Source organism: Glandiceps talaboti, chromosome 4, assembly GCF_964340395.1.
Source record: "Glandiceps talaboti chromosome 4, keGlaTala1.1, whole genome shotgun sequence".
In the NCBI taxonomy this organism is placed as follows: Eukaryota; Metazoa; Hemichordata; class Enteropneusta; family Spengelidae; genus Glandiceps; species Glandiceps talaboti.
Window position 1 is genome coordinate 584754 of NC_135552.1, and position 17455 is coordinate 602208.

General features: G+C 36.8%; 1 protein-coding gene across 1 annotated transcript in view; it reads right to left on the reverse strand.

Moving 5' to 3' along the window:
- Positions 1–17455, reverse strand: part of LOC144434676 (integrin alpha-6-like) — a 207381-nt gene that overhangs the window by 36749 nt on the left and 153177 nt on the right. The window contains exons 17-20 of the mRNA XM_078123182.1: positions 14978–15057; positions 10499–10582; positions 6449–6551; positions 2596–2763 (exon numbers count right to left, since the gene is read on the reverse strand). Coding sequence (XP_077979308.1) covers positions 2596–2763; positions 6449–6551; positions 10499–10582; positions 14978–15057 — 435 coding nt within the window. The remainder of the gene's footprint in view (positions 1–2595; positions 2764–6448; positions 6552–10498; positions 10583–14977; positions 15058–17455) is intronic.

Here is a 17455-nt window from a genome sequence, read left to right on the forward strand (position 1 = left end):
TTATTTATCTGATTTTTTATTATTTGCCGACAAGAAGCATTGCGATACCGTCGTGACGTTTTGACGGTATCCCCGGGCCAAGGACGGCATATTTTAGCCCAATCGTACTCGCGTCGCCTTTTGAACAGTGCATTTAACAACAACGTAAACATATTTCAACTCGAATAAATATACTAGCTATTAGAATACCAATGGGAAACTTCAAGAAGGCGTATCGGGACATGTGCCACAATATATTTGTTGTTCCCATAATACACTAATTGAATCGATTTGCTCCGAGCATATGGAAGCACGCTCCGAGTCATTGCATCATGTAAATGGAACTGTGACCGACCTAATTTTGTTGTCCATATATAAAATGAAAGTGACCTGTAAATTTTTCACAGTTTTCGTTGTGGTCTTGTATTGTCACATGTTTGGCTTGTGAACACAAGTTTACATCTATTATTGTCTAGGGCGTAATACTCTAGTCCCATATAAAACCTAGTAAGATACTCGCATTCGGATCGGACTGAACAGAAGTAGGTCTCATCGACTTGTTGGGGACTCGAATTATTGCTTGTTTTTATCACGGTATACAGGTGATTATTATATATCGGTAGAGGGGTAGTGTTGTCAAGTTTTGTGCAGTCACCACGGCCGCTGCAGTAAACTTATACTAGGATACTTCCGCCGATCAAAGCTGAAGCAGTGTATGTACAATGTACGTATGGAACCGGGAGAGCACAGCGCACATTCGTGTCGGGTTTAATTTATCCACGTGTTGATGTAATCCATATTTATCAATCAGATATATTGTAAAATTCTTCAAGTTGTACAGAATAACGTCTCTAACTTCAAAACAAACCCTGAGAAATTGGACCGGACGTGGCTAAGTATCTATTTGCAGGCTTTCTTTCATAACCATGTGCTGGGGTCACGACCTTGATTGCCGACGTCAATATTGTCCAATCATATTTAATATCATGAACACATCGCGATATTTGATTTGCTGGTTTCCTAAACTGTATACTTTGAATACCATGATTCGTTACAAAATTCTTCTAATGAATATTAAATAGGCTTGTTGTATGAAGTGATATCGCAACAAGGGAAACCATACAAGTTTTCTTCCAGACGAGTTGCTAAAGTCATATAAATGACAACACGAAACTCACGAAATTTTTATTCTTTACAATTGTTATTGCTGATAATATGGGTATTCTAATAGCTAGTATATCTATTCGAGATGGAATATGTTTACTTTGTATGTGCCGTCCAAAAGGCGACATCAGCGAGTACGAGTAATAGGCTAAAATATGCAATCAACGCATCATGCATGTCGATGGTATTGTGATGCTTCTCATCTGCAAATAATAAAAAATCAGATAAATAAAAGTCACTGAATGTGAAACACGCGACATTACAAGTGTTTATGTGTATCTAGTCTAGCCATTTTGATTTATTTTGCCATAATATGGGGACATAATATTTTAGCATTTATACCCACAGACACTGCCAATTAGTCAGGAAGTGTGAGTAAATATCAGTAAATGTTGGTTAATAAGACATGTAGACTAAAGTTTTTGTTTACTGATGTCTATTACAACCACCAGTAATGTATTTTTTCACAATGCTGTTGAGTTTTATTCACCTGTTGACTACGCTCGTCATAGGCTACGTGCTAACCATGTCTCCTTATGACGTCATAAAATCCTGTGGTCTAGGTGGGACCGGAAATACCCGAAAACTCTCGAAGTAAATCCAAAGGGAACTGACTGAAAAAAGGTCATTTTAAGGTGTTTGCAGACGCTTTTTTAAAGTTTTAAAACCAGTATACATTTCACAAACATGTCGTCTAGCAAAATAGCAATAGTGAATGTGAGCATTTTGAATCACCTTTAATTACTGCTATTCTACTGTCATACATTTGGTATATTGTGCACATATCTTCTCTATCATTTTAGTTACATGCCAATTATCATTTTCATCACCAATTTGTCTAATGCTTTAATCTTAGTGTATCTTACAATTCTTGAAGATTTGTCATTTTTTATGACAGTCTAATTTTTGTATACAATGTATATCGTATTTGTGATATGTAACTTAATTTATATAAGTTTTTGTGCAGGTATGTTCATTTCCCCACTGCGATTAATAAATTATTATTTTTAAAGTTGCAGCTTCTCTGTTTTTCCATGGCATTTTGGTTGATTCTGTACATATATGACATATTTTGTACAGCTTTGATCTGACTGCGTGTAGTGGTCATCATTTAAAGAATTGATTTATATTATAATATACTGACTAATTTACAGGTCAGTTGAGATATGGTACAAACTACCAGCCTATGTGGTATCATTGCCAACGGTACACATGTTTGAAAGTTGTCTAGACAAACTCTTGGAAAACCAAAACATACATTAATTATGATTGTAAGGAAAATCTACTGACACTTACATGGGTACTGTAGGAAATAGAATCTAAATGACTCAGATAGTGCTGCCACAGAGCTGATAGTTGAGGCTAGACAAGCCTAAAGACAGAATGAATCCATGTATGTATATTTAATGTAAGTTATAGCTACTATGTCCTTTCATATAAATGTAGACCTACCTTGACTTGTAGAAAGTTAACTCTCCCTGAATCAATGTTACATGTACCTGGACCTATAATTTTAGGATAGTCTGTCATATACAGCAGCCATTTGCCATTACCTGTTTCATAAGGCCATTCAATGGTTAAAAATGCACTGTCTACCTTTCCTGGACCAAAATTTTGAAGCTGGAGAAAAGAAGTGTAAATATAAACTGTTAACAGTGTACACACGTGTGTAGACAGACTTAAAAATCTCTTTAAACTGATGACATCAGACCATGGATGAATGGAACCTGTTATAAAAAGGGAAAGTAAACAAATGATTTGGATAATAACACTTCACTCAGCATGTTGGAACAGCAGACACCTGTATTACACACCATGGTTTGATAAGCACTGTTTTATGGCATCTTTATGTGTACATTTATTCATTTGTCTATCAATTCCTGTTGTTATCTTTGCAATATACGTGATTATTTGGTTGTTGCTATGGGTGTGGTCTTGTTGCTAGGCAAATTTACAAATTTCAGCCCAATCTGCTGAGTTGTTTTGGAATTATAGGTTTTTGACCAAAAAGACACATTTTTAGCCCTAATTTGCATATTACCAGGGGAATCATCATGTCATGAACAAATCTTAATTTACCCACATCTAAGAATGTCCCCATCAAATTTCATGCCAATCTGCCCAGTAGTTTTGGAGTTTAAGTTTTTTGACCAAAAATCACATTTTTTGACCCAAAAATCACATTTTTTGACCCAAAACTCACATCTCTAATGCAATCATTTTCATTTGAACAATTTTCCAACTAGACACCAGAAGTAACATGACCACCAAATATCAAAGCAATCGGTCCAGCAGTTTTTGATTTTAAGTTGTTCACACACACACATCCAGACAGACAGACAGACAGACAGACAGACAGACAGACAGACAGACACTTTGCCATGCCTATCACATACATATTGCTCAATATTGCTAGAATTTATCGTTGCGACAACCAAGATCTATCTGGTTCAAAGATCCCGGTTAAAAATGAAACTCGTGGTTAGTCTGAGTGATGAGTAATACATGTAAAACTACCTGTTTTCACCATGCATGACAGTGTTTTGCCATTCATCAATACATGTAAAACTACCTGTTTTCACCATGCATAAGTGTTTTGCCATTCATCAATACATGTAAAACTACCTGTTTTCACCATGCATGAGTGATTTGCCATTCATCAATACATGTAAAACTATGTTTTCACCATGCAAGAGTGATTTGCCATTCATCAATACATGTAAAACTATCTGTTTTCACCATGCATGACAGTGTTTTGCCATTCATCAATACATGTAAAACTACCTGTTTTCACCATGCATGACAGTGATTTGCCATTCATCAATACATGTAAAACTACCTGTTTTCACCATGCATGAGTGATTTGCCATTCATCAATACATGTAAAACTATCTGTTTTCACCATGCAAGAGTGATTTGCCATTCATCAATACATGTAAAACTACCTGTTTTCACCATGCATGACAGTGTTTTGCCATTCATCAATATATGTAAAACTACCTGTTTTCACCATGCATGAGTGATTTGCCATTCATCAATACATGTAAAACTACCTGTTTTCACCATGCATGACAGTGTTTTGCCATTCATCAATACATGCAAAACTACCTGTTTTCACCATGCATGACAGTGTTTTGCCATTCATCAATACATGTAAAACTACCTGTTTTCACCATGCATGACAGTGTTTTGCCATTCATCAATACATGTAAAACTACCTGTTTTCACCATGCATGACAGTGTTTTGCCATTCATCAATACATGTAAAACTACCTGTTTTCACCATGCATGAGTGATTTGCCATTCATCAATACATGTAAAACTATCTGTTTTCACCATGCAAGAGTGATTTGCCATTCATCAATACATGTAAAACTACCTGTTTTCACCATGCATGACAGTGTTTTGCCATTCATCAATATATGTAAAACTACCTGTTTTCACCATGCATGAGTGATTTGCCATTCATCAATACATGTAAAACTACCTGTTTTCACCATGCATGACAGTGTTTTGCCATTCATCAATACATGCAAAACTACCTGTTTTCACCATGCATGACAGTGTTTTGCCATTCATCAATACATGTAAAACTACCTGTTTTCACCATGCATGACAGTGTTTTGCCATTCATCAATACATGTAAAACTACCTGTTTTCACCATGCATGACAGTGTTTTGCCATTCATCAATACATGTAAAACTACCTGTTTTCACCATGCATGACAGTGTTTTGCCATTCATCAATACATGTAAAACTACCTGTTTTCACCATGCATGAGAGTGATTTGCCATTCATTTACTACATTTTCGTGTAATACATCACGTTACCTGGGTTTCTCCCATTGGATACATGTGATTGAAAACTTGACCGTGTGCTTTTGATAAAACAAATGCATCTTTTTGTGTTCTCGATACAGCCAAGTTTCATCTAGGCCATCTTATGCAAATTTCAATGTTTCTCCAAAGATGCAACTTTAATTTAAATTATCAAATGTAATGGACAACTTGCAATGCACAATGTCGGTTCCTGAACTCCAATGTGTGAACTTAATATGAAGCTCACTGATATCAAAGATCGTTTACATGTAAACATATACTGTCTCGTGCTGTCGACCACAGACAAGTAAGAACAGATTGGTAACATGCCTTCTCCAATTGTTCGATCATAGCCTCGGGTAAACATTACTCTATTGTCATGGAAATAACTTTCCAAAGTGTGAATCTGCCCGAATTCAATAAACAAACCACACGATACTACGGGATATTTCGATGGGAAAGTTTGCTATCCTACTGACAGAATCATCACATGTAATAGATGATTTGCAATATCTGCCGTGAGGGCCGTGATGATGTATTGGAAAGGTCCAGTTGGTTTTCAAAGTCGCTATGGCTATGATTTGCTTCTTTTACAAAAAACACGGATATCAGATTTTCATCAGTATCGAATGCTACGTTCCCCTTTAGAACAGTCCCTTTGTTTATAGTTCAGATGTATCATGTGTCGTCACAGTACATTCTATGACCTTTCCAAATCTTAGCAAAAGCAACCCACAAATTTGTTGTAGCAGAAAGTTTTGTCCGATAACTATTCCTCTTGAAAACTTTGCACTTGCTTTATTTTATTTTCTTTTGATTGGGTTCATGACCATCTGCAGTGACACATAGCAGTTTCGTCGTCTTCTTTCAAAGCACAATCACGACTTGTGTTCAGATTTATAGTGTTGTGTCGTTTTACGTTGATATAGATGTCATGTATCAAAATGAAAACAATCGATTCTCAGTACCACAGAAAGCAAAGCAATCAGACTACCCGTTGTTTTAAAAAAAAATGTACAATCGTACTGAAGATATTTTACTACACTAACTTGCCTTCTCTATAAAGTTAAAACACAAATTTCAAAGGACTTTATATGTTTTGTATCATTTCACATTGATCATATCATGGCCACACTCATGTGGTACTCAGGTACACTGGTAACATTTACTGGCTTTATACATGGAATTACTTTTTCCTCAGTGATAGGATGATGTGACGTCACAGTTTCTAAAAGTGAACACTGGAGGACGCTGTATTTAAGGGCAAAATGGCAACATGATACATATATCAAAAGCTAAAACTGATTTTTAAACTATACCAAAGATTGAGTTCAAAAAATGGTATAAATAACTTGTCACACATTTATTTTATCAATAGAAATTGCAATGTCATTTGATTGAACCTTCCCTTAAGTTATTTTACTGATAACTTTTAATAAAATTACATTCTAACAGCTGGATAGCTGGATATTAGTAATATACTTACAATATAGGTATGGCTCACAATGTTGCCAATTTGGTCCTCATACTCCATAGCACTCTCTCCTCTCACTGCACCACTGTATCGTACTTCTGGTGGTGAAGACTCACTATCAACAAAATAGATAGAATGGGATTAGTTCATTAGACACAACAGAAAAATTGTTAGCAACCAGTGGTATTCATCATAGATTTAGTTTAGAGTTAACCGTTACATACAAGCCTAAAGTTGTTGCTAGGCAAATTTACATAGTTTTATGTATTTATTCAATTTTCTATTATTCCCCATTGTTATCTTCCCAACAGATGTGATCATTTGGCTGTTGCTATGGGCGAGGTCTTGTTGCTAGGGATATTTGCATACATTTTTGTGAATGTTTACTCACTTGCCTATCAGATGATGTTGTTATTTGACCATACTGCCATTGGATTGTTGCTAAGGGTGTGGTCATGGTTGCTAGGGCCAGTTGTGTCAAAACATTTTGAAGAAAATCCGCAGTATAACTAACACTTATAGAAACACCTTCACAAGTTTCAATCTCTTTGACCAAGTACTTTTTGAGATATAAATTTTTAACCAAAAATCACATCTTTACACCTAATTTGTATATTACTGATGAGATCATTATATGCTTAATATTTCTTCATCTATACACCCACAGATGCATCCACTTAAATTTCTGCCCAATCTGCTACATAGTTTTGGAATGATAGGTTTTTGACCAAAAAGACACATTGTTAGCCCTACTTTGCATATTACTGATGGAATCATCATGCCATGAGCAAATCTTCTTAATTTACTCACCCCTAAGAATGTTCCCACCAAATTCCATGTCAATCTACCTAGTAGTTTTGGAGTTAAAGTTTTTTTGTTTTTTTTAACCAAAAATAAACATTTTTTGACCCAAAATCCACATGTCTGATGCAATCATTTTCATTTGAACAATTTCCCAAGTAGAAACCAGAAGTAACATGACCATCATTTATGACCACAAATATCACTTCGCTCGGTCCAGCAGTTTTTGACTTTAAGTAGCTTATACTCACACACACACACACACACACACACACACACACACACACACACACACACACACACAGACAGACAGACACTTTGCCATGCCTATGTAGCACTAAACCGTATAACATCAGTTGTGCTAAAAACAGGGTGAAACAACACCCCCCCCCCCCCAATCCACCATAGGCCAAATAAAATGAATCTCCTAAATTCTCAACATCTATCAACAATTACATAGACATGTGTTCAACATAGGATTTGCTTCAACTCTCAACATTTGTCAACACATGTACCTAAAGCCCAAACACATTCATAAATATTCAATAATTATTAAGAATGACTCAGTGCTACAGCCAGCTTTTTCTCAGAGTGGGACATTGTGTCCCGTAACTTTCATTTTTCTGGGTCATCTTATTTTTTTGTGGGGCATTACGAAATGTATCATTACATCAATGTACTAGTATATAACAAACTCAATACAAGTCATTGAAAATGATTGGGTTTTAAGGAACTGGCAGTTTATGTTGTCATTTTCAAACCTGGTTAATGTTGTTTGGCCTCATACATTTTGTTTTTGATATCACTACTCTGTTCAGGCATGTCTGAGTTATGGCTTTGGACATAGAAAACTGCGCCAACAAAATGGCTGCCAGGCAGCCATATTGGATCATATCACGACAACAATGAATATGCACATGTACGTCACAGAACACTGTGCTAATACCAACTCTGAATGAGATCTGTTCAAGCATGTCTGAGTTATGGCTTTGGACATGGAAAATTTGCAAACAAAATGGCTGCCAGGCAGCCATATTGGATCGTATCACGACAACAATGAATATGCACATGTATGTCATAGAACACTGTCTTAATACCAACTTTGAACGAGATCTGTTCACGCATGTCTGAGTTATGGCTTTGGACAGGGAAAATTCGCAAACAAAATGGCTGCTAGGCTGCCATATTGGATCGTATCATAAAACAAATTGACGTGCATATGTATGCCATAGTATGTTGTCCCTGTACCAAGTTTGCAAAAAATCAGTCCAGGCATCTCCAAGAAACGGCTGCAGACGGACAGATGGAAGGACGGACGGACAGACGGAACCCAATCTATAAGTTTCCGTCCGGACTTCGTCCGGCGGGGACTAAAAACACTCATATAACACAATTACACGTAAGTTTAAATAATCCTGCACCAATCTTGTTTCAGTGTTTACATGCAAATGTGAAAACTGATTACAGTCGACTGTCGAGTCATATCTTCTATATAACTACAGCTGACTAACTATTGTTCATTGTTACTGTCAATCATTCAATGTACTGTTCAAGACTTGATGAGTTCATGACCTCATAATAGTTACATTGATAATTGTATCAAACTGACTTTTGATAAACATATCTCTCTCCAACATGATGTCTGTTTACTTGTTAAAACAATTGCTGACTGATTATCTTTGTGAGTTATCCACAGTAAAGCATAGACCCTACACAAAGTCACTATTTATTTTATTTTTTCTATGCGTCTTTGTTTTGCTGTTTTCCATTCTTTAAGAGCCTCCTTGAATGGGAACATGTCAATCAGTGGTCCCTCAGTTGAGATCAGTGATAAGACATCCAGTCTATCAGGTTCGAGTCTATTTTGAATGTTTGTTTTGATCTTATTCTGAATGGAAAACCCGCGTTCACAATCTGCTGTTTGGATAGGCAATATAAGAGCTATTTAAGCAAGGTTTACAAAGTTTGGAAACTGGTCTCTGTGATATATATACATCAGTTTCCACAATGTAGCCATCTTATTGCATGGGTATAACTGTGACAACACAAGTTCTTTGGCGGTTGCCCATTCACACATTACACACGCTGGATCCACTATGCGATCTACAACTGTATCATCGCCGTATGTTTTAGCTTCCCCGAAGTGGTTTACTAATACTCTGATTTCTTGGTTTCCATATTTAGTAAGTTCGTCTTTGGACAGAAATGATAGCGGCCTAATGGCTAGAACAGTGAAAGGCATTTACTAACTCTGTTGATTGTTGAGGAAATCTCTCACTTAGGTTATCTAGGATGTTCTGAATGAAGTCACGCCTAATGATCGTGAAGTAATGTAAGTGAAGTGTTTCACTGCATTTGGTGTTGTTTTGATGTCATGTCCACTAACGACTTACATATTGTCAGTTTCCTTAATTTTCTCAAGATCGTAGAGAAATTTTCCGTTATCAGTAGCTAGTCCCTTCCAACTGCATAGTTGTAGTTTGTAGTGAGGCTTGTAAATTGTATGATAGTTTCAAGGGCAGAGTAGAACGAGAACCACCGTACAGTTTTTTAAAATGTTTATCCATATGCTAGTCCATGCTAACAATAAGTGTTCATTTGTTGAATGAATATCCAGTTGCCTATCAAACCATGTTGCTATCTTTACGATACATGCTATCATTTGGCTGTTGCTATGGACGTGGTCATGTTGCTAGGCATATTTACATACATTTTTTGAATGTTTATTCATTTGTCTTCTATTCCTGTTGTTATCTTTGCAATATATGTGATTATTTGGCTGTTGCTATGGGCGTGGTCTTGTTGCTAGGCATATTTGCATACATTTTTTGAATGTTTATTCAATTGTCTATTAATCCCTTGTTATCTTTGCAATATATGTGATCATTTGGCTGTTGCTATGGGCGTGGTCTTGTTGCTAGGCACATTTGCATACATTTTTTGAATGTTTATTCATTTGTCTTTCTATTCCTGTTGTTATCTTTGCAATATACATGATTATTTGGCTGTTGCTATGGGCGTGGTCTTGTTGCTAGGCAAATTTACGTTTATTCAATTGTCTATTAATCCGTTATCGTGTGTCACCTATGACCCATCACTTGCAAAAATGTGGGTCAGGTAGAGAAAATTGTGTCAAATGACGCAAAAACGTGGTCTGACTGCAACACTGATGACTTTTGTACATCAAAGGAATGCACACTAGACTTAATATAGTAACTATTGTCTACACTGTTTATTTATGGATTTATTTGTTATACTCACCCAAACAGATTGAGATCAGTGACAACTTCTACCTTGGCAGATATTGAATACATGTTACTGTCTGGAGCTATGTCTTTGCTGGTTCTGTATATAAAAGCATGATGATTGCATCAATGAATAGTGGTTATAATTATATACATGAGGGGAAAAAGAAGGTTGAATTTCCAGTTATGCATTCTCATTACATGCCACTATGAAAGGAAGTCCACAGAATACATGTAAAAGAATGCCATAAGTGTAGTGTTATATTGAACAAAGAAAAAAGAAATATTAAACAAATTGTAAAAGCCATCAACATTTACCATGAATCTCTTGGAAAGGAAACTTTTCAAAGAATATTAATTTTAACTGCAGTATAATGGTGAAACTTAAATTTTAACCCAATCAGAAATGTATCTAAACAAAGCTCCTATGCAGTATATATTTTTCATTGGTGTAAACAGCGATGTCCTCATGAATAAATAATGAGATTTGGAGCATTCCATATCAATTGTAGCCAAAATCAGATGCAAGCAAGCCAAACATTAGCTATGCCGAAATTCCTGTATCCTAATAAGACACAGTTGTGATTTTTATCACAGTCCCAAGTCCATAATTATGCATAAAAGATGCAATATATTGCATCGTGAGATGACCAATGGATATAAAAAGGTGCTTACTATTGTACAACACGGAGAGAAAGCTAGTTCTGCATGCCAGGGAGTAAGGCAACTGCTGTACTGTTCCCTTGCCAAGTGCTAAGACTTAGTAAGAGCATACCAGAGAAGGCCATATACAGCCACAAGTGTCAGACCAATATTAACAAAGATAAACTAGCTTAGTCCCCTAGTCTTTCCCACACTCACCAACCAGACAAGTAGTACAACAAAACATGATAACGGATTAACACCTGATTCCTATACAATAGTAAACTAAACAGTGCAAGGTGTCAATAAATATGTTTGTTACTACAGGTGTGCCTTGCAAGGTGGTCTGTAGTCTTGCTGCTAGACGTTCAGGCTTTCTTTCGATGCTATAACTATAAGCGAACGAAGTTCGCATGTGAGGGCTTGCCTGAACAGTCTAGCGAATGTCATTTTCAGACCGGACATTCCATTGAGATTACGATAAGCGGTGGGTTGGGCCATATATGCATATATATACTTTAATATATTCAATCTCTGCATGCAGGTGTTGACAAACACATTTATGTCATTACTATGTCTTATCAGTTTATGGTAATTGTGTTTGATGAGTGTGTAGACGTTGTCATTCACACATTTTAGTTAACGCATTGGTGGTTATTTTACAAGCCCCTCCTTAAGATGAATATGCATGAAAATTTAGCTATTGTCCTGTTTGTGCTTGTTGCTAATACGGTTCTCTGATTGGCAGTTATTTATATCCTGATGACATTCACTAGACCTCGGATGTTCCATCCTCGATAGTGTTGTTCGGCTGTGTGTCGTATTTTATCGGAAGAACATCCGAGGGCTAGCTGATAGACTAGGTGGTCTGTTTAAACATGGAAGTAGAACCCCAGGAAGGAGACTGGCTTAATCCGATTTAAAATCTTTTGTTTTAGACCAAGTTAATCCCTTTGTCTCTATTGTGTTGGGTCCCTTTTGCACAGCCATCGCCTCCACGGTTCAAGAACGCCATTCTTCTGTTGTTAAGGCGTTCAAAAATCCAGGGTCGTTGCTATGCAAGTGCAGTTGAATAGGGGGGGGGGGGGTTCAATGCGACTGCGCAAAGTGTTTCAGCAGTTAGATAGCATCACTACGAGCTTGGTCATACCAAACATTTGAAAATCGAGCGACAACTAGGATAGTTATGAGGATTTTTAACTTCCATTACATTTTTTGTGAGTTAATTTCACCTCCTGACTGTTTTCTTCGCGACAATCTCTGATAAAAAGTGTCTTAGTAAAATTTGAACCGCTGATTAAATGATTTCCGATGACACCAAAATCTCTTAGCTGCAGATTGTTGCCAAGCGTCAAATGACTGTCAAATGTCGCTGATTTTCAAGGTTATTACGCCTAATGTTGTGATCACACTCGATTGTTTATGTTTATTTTGCTATTTACAACAGGACAACCTTCGCCGTCACACGCTATCATTGAGCCCGACTCCGGGCCCATACATACACGAAAACACTCCTCTTCCACAATAGCACTTTCAAGAGTATCAGCATCGTTTGTGTTGAAAGAATACGCCGTATGCCGGTTATCGAAGAAGCCCCAAAAAGATCAAAGATATGATTGTTTGGCCACTAGGGGGGCTGTTTTAGAACCGGAAGTGAGGGCCAGAATTGTAGAGTATCGTTGCAAAGCATAGAGTCTATAGGCATCGTAACCACTGACTAAAGATTTTCTGTCATTCCCTGTAACTTTACGCTATAATATTGCATTATTGCCCATCAAATAACGAAATAGCAAATTAACCTCTTGTTCTCCTAATATTTCACGTAAGTTTGGCTCTGCAATTCGACCTGAGGAAAACCCAAAAGTAACAACATTTTGAAACGGGTAGTACACTGACATCTCACTCACGTTTTCAGTGTGACCTCGTCCATTTGCGTTACCGTTGGAGAAATTGTAGCGATTGCTTCCAGTCAAACATCGGAACGGAAAAAGGTACAAAAACAGAGGAAAGAACCCTCAAAATCACAATATACGCTACAGTTATTGCAGCTTGTATAAAACCAATCTGATTAAAATCCGGTGTAGATGTCGGCTAATCGTTCATTGCTATTTTACTTTCGTTATTTTGCCTGAATTGACCTTCGTGGTACATGTTTGATCGCCTCCTCTACCGATCAGGATAAAAACGTAAACATGTACCACGAAGGTCAATTCAGGCAAAATAACGAAAGTAAAATAGCAATGAATGATTAGCCGACATCTACATCGGATTTTAATCAGATTGGTATAAGACATGGTATGAGTGAACCACGTTTACGTTACATGGAAGGCCGATTCATTGAACAGGTGGGCTGTGTGGTACATCAATCACAATAACAATATTTATGATTCGTTGCCGACTTCAATGTTTTTTTTTATACACTGATGGTCCTGAATAGATATTAGCAAGTTTACCAAAGTGTGATAGTAAAGTTGAGTATATCAATACAAATATGTTTATGCCAACTTATAACCAGAACATGAAATGGTTTCTTCCGGACAAAGTCCGTGGTGCTACACCACTGCTCTAATAAACAAGAAAGGACTAAGTATGCGGCGACATCAGTTACAATATAAACATGTGGCTTGGTAATTGTCGATCGAACTCTCAATCTTGCACACTAATTAGCTGGCAACATCGGTAGTTTGCTGTCCGGGAAACTAGTGCGATGACTGTAGCTGGAAGCTGTTCAATCTGATTAAAATCCGATGTAGATGTCGGCTAATCGTTCATTGCTATTTTACCTTCGTTATTTTGCCTGAATCGACCTTCTTGGTACATGTTTAAATTTTTTAGCCTGATCGTAGAGGAGGCGATCAGGCAGGCTAGAAAATGTAAACATGTACCAAGAAGGTCAATTCAGGCAAAATAATAACAAAGGTAAAATAGCAATGAACGATTAGCCAACATCTACATCGGATTTTAATCAGATTGGAAGCTGTTGTCAGATTTGTAATTTTCTAATCGTTCTTTGGTCCAGCAACAGACACCAGTAAGGTAAAGAAAGATGTCTATCATGTCTACATTGGGTATATTTCGAAGGTCCTCCGTCCAATTTTCAATGTTTCCGCTGTCGATTAGTTCTATCTTTTGATGCCCGACATCCACTATTCATCTCCTCTTCCGTTCTCTCAGAAAATTATCATTTTCTAGTGTTTCAAGACCAAGGTTGACAGCATTTCTGGCGATATCTAGTAGATTTAGAAGTAGTAATTTTCCGCTCTTTTATGAATGCACGGAGTTCTTTTAAGCCCATTTTGTTGACAGCTTCATACATCGCCATACTATTAGATGCCATGACGAAAATTCTGGCCCTCACTTTGTCAGATATGGTGCGCCCTCTTGCGATACTTTCCTGCGAAACAACCGGAAGTTCGATAACCGGCATACGCCGTATTGTCCTCATCGTCAAAGTCAGAAGTCACTCACGCCATGTCACAGAATTACTTGTCGGTGGCCATGTTTTGATCAATGATGCGTCATGACGCTACCGATAATAGTTGAGAACACCCGAACAAAACCTGAACGCCCTCATTAATATGCTAAGCTTGTTACGATCTTAAAAAGTTGCTGTTCACACCTTAGTACTATGAAAACAGACTTGTTTTCTTAGCAAACAGCAGAGGCGATGACTGTCCCTTTGATCTATGACCAGCTGTCCTTCCTGGGGTTATAGTTCCATGGTTTAAAACATTATCTTAATAGTTCTCTTTTATCTCAAAACCCTGGATATGGCTAATGTCTTCCTTGCTAAAAATATATGGAAGTATAGGATATTAAACCCTTGTCAACAGACAAAGTTGTGTAAACTTACGTTTCAACATTCATGTCCATTTCCAACATACTATCTGAACCTTTCACTCGCTTGTTGCCAAATCTCAAATTGAAACTGATCTGAAATAAACAAATTAAAGAACACCATATTAAATTGAACAAGCCTTCAATCAATGACATACTCCCCATCAATTGATGACATAGCCCCCATCAATTGATGACATAGTCCCCAACTTGTACGTTTCATGGCAAACATATTCTGCAATTCTGAATAGTGTCTCCGGATACAAAACTTCACAGTGAACCAATTTACTATGTGACCTTGAATATGGAGGTCAAAGGCAAAGGTCTACATATGAAAAGAAAGCTGACCTTTTGGGGCATAGACATTTAAATGAAGTCTTTGTTTATTCAACTTCTTGAGTAATATACATTTGTAGCAAAGAAAAATGTTGGTCATTTCACCTTGAAAATGTTTGTCAAGGCCAAAGGTCAATGTCTCATTAGAAAGGTAATCATTGATAATATGAGGTTAGACACTTTTAAAAATGTTTATCCATATGCTAAACCATGCTAACAATAAGTGTTCATTTGCTGAATCCAGTTGCCTATCCAACCATGTTGCTATCTTTGCGATATGCGATCATTTTGCTGTTGCTATGGGTGTGGTCATGCTGCTAGATACATTTGCATACATTTTTTAATGTTTTTGTTCACCAGTGTATGAATTCCTGATATTATCTTTGCAATATAGTACGTGATCATTTGACAGTTGCTATGGGCGTGGTCTTGTTGCTAGGCAAATTCACATACATTTTTAAAAAAATGTTTATTCATTGTCTTCCAATTCCTGTTTGTTACCTTTGTGGCATACATGATTATTTAGTTGTTGCTATTGGCCTGGTCATGTTGCAAAGCAAATTTAAATACATTTTTTGAATGTTTATTCAATTGTCTATTAATCCCTGTTGTTATCTTTGTGAAATATATAACCGTTTGGATGTTAATATGGGCATGGTCATGGTTGCTAGGGATATTTGCATACATTTTTAAAATGTTTTCTCACTTGCCTACCAGAAGATGTTGTTATTTAACAAAAATATAATGCCATTTGGTTGTTGCTAAGTGCATGGTCATGGTTGCTAGGGCCAATTTTGTCAAAATGTTTTGAAGAAAATCTGCAGAACAACACTTTCAGAAATATCTCACCAAGTTTCAGACTCATTGACCAAGTACTTTTTGAGATAAAAGTTTTTGACCAAAAATGAACATTTTTACACCTAATTTGCATATCTCTACTGTCACTGGTCTTATAAGACATATCTCTACTGTCACCACTCTTATGAGACATATCTCTACTGTCACTGGTCTTACAAGACGTATCTCTACTGTCACTGGTCTTATAAGACATATCTCTACTGTCACTGGTTTTATAAGACACATCTCTACTGTCACTGGTTTTATAAGACATATCTCTACTGTCACTGGTCTTATAAGACATATCTCTACTGTCACTGGTCTTATAAGACGTATCTCTACTGTCACTGGTTTTATAAGACATATCTCTACTGTCACTGGTCTTATAAGACGTATCTCTACTGTCACTGGTCTTATAAGACATATCTCTACTGTCACTGGTCTAAAAAGACGTAGCTCTACTGTCACTGGTCTTATAAGACGTATCTCTACTGTCACTGGTCTTATAAGACGTATCTCTACTGTCACTGGTCTTATAAGACATATCTCTACTGTCACTGGTCTTATAAGACGTAGCTCTACTGTCACCACTGTTATAAGACATACATCTACTGTCACTGGTCTTATAAGACATATCTCTACTGTCACTGGTCTTATAAGACATATCTCTACTGTCACTGGTCTTATAAGACATATCTCTACTGTCACTGGTCTTATAAGATGTAGCTTTACTGCCACTGGCCTTATAAGACATATCTCTACTGTCACTGGTTTTAAAAGACATATCTCTACTGTCACTGGTTTTATAAGACATATCTATACTGTCACCGGTCTTATAAGACATATCTCTACTGTCACTGGTTTTATAAGACATATCTCTACTGTCACTGGTTTTATAAGACATATCTCTACGGTCACTGGTCTTATAAGACATATCTCTACTGTCACTGGTTTTATAAGACATATCTCTACTGTCACTGGTCTTATAAGACATATCTCTACTGTCACTGGTTTTATAAGACATATCTCTACTGTCACTGGTTTTATAAGACATATCTCTACTATCACTGGTCTTATAAGACGTAGCTCTACTGTCACTGGTCTTATAAGACATATCTCTACTGTCACTGGTTTTATAAGACATATCTCTACTATCACTGGTTTTATAAGACATATCTCTACTATCACTGGTTTTATAAGACATATCTCTACTGTCACTGGTCTTATAAGACGTAGCTCTACTGTCACTGGTCTTATAAGACATATCTCTACTGTCACTGGTCTTATAAGACATATCTCTACTGTCACTGGTCTTATAAGA